Here is a 5,246-nt window from a genome sequence, read left to right as displayed (position 1 = left end):
CCCCCCTCCCCCTTGCGTCAGGCCCAGGGCTGCTCCCCCCTTCTCCCCACTGCCACTTGGGGTCCAGGCCCACTCCATCCACCACCTCCAAGGAGCAGGGGGGGCAAGGCCAGTGACATTGGCCTCCCCCCCCCCACTCTGTCCCCACTGTCATAGTGGCACCCCACCACCACTTCCTGTTTGGGACACTCTTGGAGCACTTTGGTTGTTTCAGACAACCAATCAGAGTGCGAATAAAGTGTTATGGATAAACAGACTATGGCCTTTATAGTATTAGAATGGGGCCCAAAACTGGACATAGTACTCCAGATGAGATCTCACCAGTGCTGAATAGAGCAGAAGAATCACTTCCCTTGATTTGCAAGTAACACTTCTGTTAATACAGCCTAGTGCTGTTGAAGTGAAGGACTCTAAATCACTTATTTCAGATCTGAAGCACCCTCCTCTTTGGAGTCTGGTACCTTCTGCTGCTTACCTTTTAGATCAATGGTTGTCAACCTTTTCAGGCTCAAAGAACCCCTTGGAAAATATAAGCTCTTTGTTTTTGCTCAGTTTTTAACTACAGAAAAATACCATGGCAAGTCTTTGGTTGCAAAGAACTCAAAGCTTACAACAGGGCAGAATGTTTTTAACACTGGATTCCTATTTGAAATCTCTCAGTTTATCTTGTGAATCATATCTGCACACCTAACAGAGCAAATATTGCATGAGACCAAATGGCACCTCTGAAAGGATCTCGAGGAACCCCAGGGTACCATGGTACCGTGGTTCAGAGTCACTGTCTTGGACTGATGCAGCAGGCTAGCATGAGTAATATAGGGTGTGGCTAGTGAGTATCCTGCCGTGAAGCTTACTATGTAGATGCGAGGAGGACAGGATACAGGAGAAGACACAGAGAGAGGACTGCTTATTTCCTCAAGGGTTGTGCATTGTATTTCTTTAATTTACATGGAGATTTAGGTTCTGATGCCCTTATGCCTGTTAGGCAGTACATCATTCCATGGGTATAGTTCCACTGAAATAATTGGGGCTACTTGTGGAATAATATGCTATTCAGTAAAGGCAGAAGAAGTAGAATCAATGACCGTGCCTGCCGACCAACCTAACAGTTTGATAATCAATTAATCCCATGTTGTCTATACTGTAGATTATGGAAGAAACTTATAAAATGGAGTTCATGTACAGTGGAGTAGAAAATAGACAAGTGGTCATTATTCATCACATGAGACTGCAAGCAAAAGCGTTACAGCTTATAGTGACTGCACGTACCACAAGAGGGTAAGAATCAAGGAGATGGGGCTTCTTGAAAGGAAAACTGTAATAGCCTCCTTCCCTTGCACATGGCTGAAAATGTCGTTGTTGTCATTGTCAGCAATCCCTCAATTTGAGAAGGATTTCTACCACGGCTCATTGATGGGTCTTGAGATGACTTAAGAGTCCAATCCTTGAGCCACAGATCTTTCTGCAGAAGTTGCAGGTCTTTCTGCAGGGGGGAGGGTAGGCCATATGCCAGGCTTCCTCTCCTTTTCCTTCTTCCGCTCTCTCTTCTCTGCTTCAAGGGAAAGATGCTTTACCTCAAAATGAGCAGCTGCATGGTTGAGGTTACGGTGCCATTGGAGTTGGTCAGTAGCCAGCTCCTCCCATGTCTGAAAACAGCAAAGATGTAAATAACTGCTTGTTAAAAGAATGTATATTGATAATGAAAAGATTTAATCAAAGAACCTGTACAGCTACACAGCACAAAATCAAGTTATAAAATAGCTTGGAATGCACAAATCATTTGATTTGAGTTGTCTATGACGCACTGATTTATAAAATGCATAAATGAAACTATTGAAAACTTATAGCATGCCATTTATTTTTAGACATATTTAAATAAGAAAAGTTGCACGTTACTATTGTTAAAGGATTCCATCGTGAACTTGGTTAACAGGTCTTTTCTGTTTTAAAAAAAAAAGGGTAAGGGAAAGAAAAATGATGTTTTGCTTGACCTTTCTTTCTCACAACAGGTGTTTTATGTCCCAGTCGGGTATCATGCAGATAACTTTGATCATCACAGAATCATAGACAATTAGGATTGGGAGGGACCTCAGGAAGTCATCTAGTCCAGCCCCCTGCTCAAAGCCAGACCATCCCCAACTAGATCATCCCAGCCAAAGCTTTATCTAGCTGGGTCTCAAAAACCTCCAAGGATGGAGACTCTACAATCTCTCTGGGTAAAATGCTTCACTACTTTACTACCCTCCTAGTAAGAAAATTCTTCCCAATATCTAACCTCAGCTTCCCTTGCTGAAAAATGACACCATTGCTCCTTGTTCTGTCATCTGCCACCACCGAGAACAGTTTCACTCCATCCTCTTTTGAACCCCCCTTCACATAGTTGAAGGTTGCTATTAAATCCCCACTCAGTCTTCTCTTCCTCTGACTAAATAAGCCCAGTTCTGTCAGCCTCTCCAAGTCATGTGTCCCAACCCCCTAACCATTTTTGTTGCCTTCTGCAGGACTCTCCAATTTGTCCACATCCTTTTCTGCAGTGGGCCCAAAACTGGACGCAGTACTCCAGATGTGGCGTCCCCAGTGCAGGATTGAGAAGAATAATCACTTCCCTTGACCTGCTGGTGACACACCTACCAATGCAGCCCAGTATGCCATTAGTCTTATTGGCAACAAGGGCACGTTGCTGGCTCACATTCAGCTTCTTGTCCACTGTAACCCCTAGGTCCTTTTCTACAGAGCTGCTGCCCAGCCAGTCGCCCCCATCCTCTACTGGTGCATGACATTGTTCTGTCCTAAGTGCAGGACTTTGTACTTGTCCTTGTTGAACCTCATGAGATTCCTTTTGACCCAATCGTCCAGTTTGCCTAGGTCACTCTGAATCCTAGCTCTACCCTCCAGCTTATCTACTACTCCCCCCATGTTGGTGTCATCTGCAGACTTGCTGAGGGTGCACTCTATGCCATCTTCCAGGTGGTTGATGAAGACATTGAACAAAACTGGCCCCAGGGCTCAACCCCTGGGGCACTCCACTCAATACTAGCTTCCAGCTAGACATCAAGCCATTGATTACTACCCTCTGAACCTGATGCTCCAGCCAATTTTCTATCCACCTTACAGTCCAGCCTGTACTTCCTTAGCTTGCCTGTGAGAATGTTGTGGGAGACCGTATCAAAAGCCTTGCTAAAGTCGAGGTATACCACATCCACTGGTCTCCCTGCATCCACAGAGCCAGCCATCTTGTCATAGAAGGCAATCAGGTTGGTCAGGCATAACTTGCCCTTGGTGAATCCATGTTGACTGTTCCTAATCACCCTCTTCTCCAAGTGCTTTGAGATGGATTCCTTGAGGATCTGCTCTATGATTTTCCGAGGGACTGAGGTGAGGCTGACTGGTCTGTAGTTGCCTGGATCCTCCTTTTTCCCTTTCTTAAATATGGGCATCACATTTGCCCTTTTGTAATCATCTGTGACCTCTCCTGATCACCATGAGTTTTCAAAGATGATGCCCAGTGGCTCTGCAATCTCATCAGCCAACTCCCTCAACACCCTCAGGTGCATCCCATCAGGTCCCATGGAGTTGTATATGTCCAGCTTTTCTAAGTAGTCCCTAATCTGTTCTGTTGCCACTGTTGGCTGCTCACTTCCTCCCCAAAATATGATTCTATGATTCTGCCATACTTGCTAATCTTGCTGTGCGTCAGGATGGCTTGTTCCTGCACTCTCAGTAAGGCTTTTTTAAAATACAGCCAGGTCTCCTAGACTCTTCCCCCCTCCGCAGTTTGGCCTCCCAGGGGATCTGTCCCATGAGTTCCCTGAGGAAGTCAAAGTCTGCTTTTCTGAAATCAAGGGTCCTTACTCTATTCCTCTCCATCCTTCCTTTCCTCAGAATCTTGAACTGAATTTAATTATCTCATGGTTGCTGCTGCCCAAGTTGCCATCCATTACTACATTCCCCACCAATTCTTCCCTGTTTGTGAGCAGCAGGTCAAGAAGAGCACAGCACCTAGTTGGCTACTCCAGGACTCATATACTCTCCAAAAACTTCCTGGGTTGCCTGTGCACTGCTGTTCTGCCTTCCCAGCAGGTGTCAGGGCGATTGAAGTCCCCCATGAGAACCAGGGCTTGTGATCGGGAACATACATGATCTGAATAGAGATGATCTTAATAAACATGATTAGGAACATGCATGATCTTAATAAAACAGATCATATTTTATTAACTTTAGGTTGATTACTCCAGTAAGTAAAGTTCTAAATGACTTCAAGTTTTTGTAATTTTAGCTTGGTGGAGTTTGGGTAAAATACTAGGAAGATAGCTAGGAGTTGGGCTTTTATTTTTTGGTTGCTACTGATGTATTCCATTGCCTTGAAGTTATTTTACCTATTTGCTTCTCAATTTCCCATCTATAGAGTGGAGGACTTCACCTTGGCACTGAGAGTCTCTTCACTATCATTTGTTATGTAAATGCAAAGCATTGGTTTTTTTGTGGGGGCTATGGGGGAGGGTTGTGGTAGTATCACAGTGGCTTCATATTATCTTTAGGATTTTGCTTATCCGTACTGTCTTCTAAAATTTCCATGTAGCTTTACAATGTTTATGGGACTAGCCAGTTTCTCTCTAATTTCCCTTTTATTTTCCATTCATATTCACTTCAGAGTGGAACCCCTTTTTGGGATGTGTGAAAAGTTTTTACAGGAGGTGGACTCTTTTCAGAGGTAAGTGCATTGCTTTTTTCCTTTTCCATTTAAACTTCTTTCTCTTTTTTTTTCTATGCTATCTTAAGTAGAGAATGTGTCAGACTAATCTTAGGGTTTCAGATACCTAATTTTTGTTTTAGATTTAAGTTGGGCAGTAGGTTAAGTTGGGCAGTAGACACTGCTAGCTCTATGCAGTGAGTTTCATGCTTGATATTTGGTTTCACCTGTGTGTATGCAGCTCCAAATGGCACCAGTATGCTTTGTACATAAAAGGCCTGATCATGCACCTGTTGAAATCAGTTATAAAGCTCCTGCTGTCTGATATAGAATCAGGGTCTTGGAAAACAGAATATGTAAGCGCAGCTTCAGAGCACAGTTTTTCATCTGATTTCTTTAATTAACAAACCTTGATTGTAAGAGTAGTAGTTAATAGGAAGGTTAGAAACTTTGAAGGTTGTTTTTGGCTTCTGATACTCTGACAGCTCCTCTCTAATGCTTTTAACATAGCCACACTTGGTTATCTTAGTGCCAGCTTTTGCTGCATTGCTTACAT

At 43.7% G+C, this 5,246-nt stretch overlaps 1 protein-coding gene across 5 annotated transcripts in view; it reads left to right on the top strand.

The window, feature by feature from the left end:
- Positions 1 to 5,246, top strand: part of INTS4 (integrator complex subunit 4) — a 92,132-nt gene that overhangs the window by 60,171 nt on the left and 26,715 nt on the right. For all 5 annotated transcript variants that reach the window (XR_002098951.1, XM_019524785.1, XM_019524784.1 and 2 more), the window contains 2 exons: positions 1,148 to 1,278; positions 4,652 to 4,711. Coding sequence is in view for 4 of the 5 variants with exons in the window: in XM_019524785.1 (XP_019380330.1) it covers positions 1,148 to 1,278; positions 4,652 to 4,711 (191 nt within the window). In the remaining variant the exon portion in view is untranslated. The remainder of the gene's footprint in view (positions 1 to 1,147; positions 1,279 to 4,651; positions 4,712 to 5,246) is intronic.

This window comes from Gavialis gangeticus, unplaced genomic scaffold (genome assembly GCF_001723915.1).
Source record: "Gavialis gangeticus isolate Ggan-Ray unplaced genomic scaffold, GavGan_comp1, whole genome shotgun sequence".
NCBI lineage: Eukaryota > Metazoa > Chordata > Crocodylia > Gavialidae > Gavialis > Gavialis gangeticus.
The sequence above is the reverse complement of the archived record's forward strand: the minus strand, read 5'-3'. Positions and strand labels throughout refer to the sequence as shown.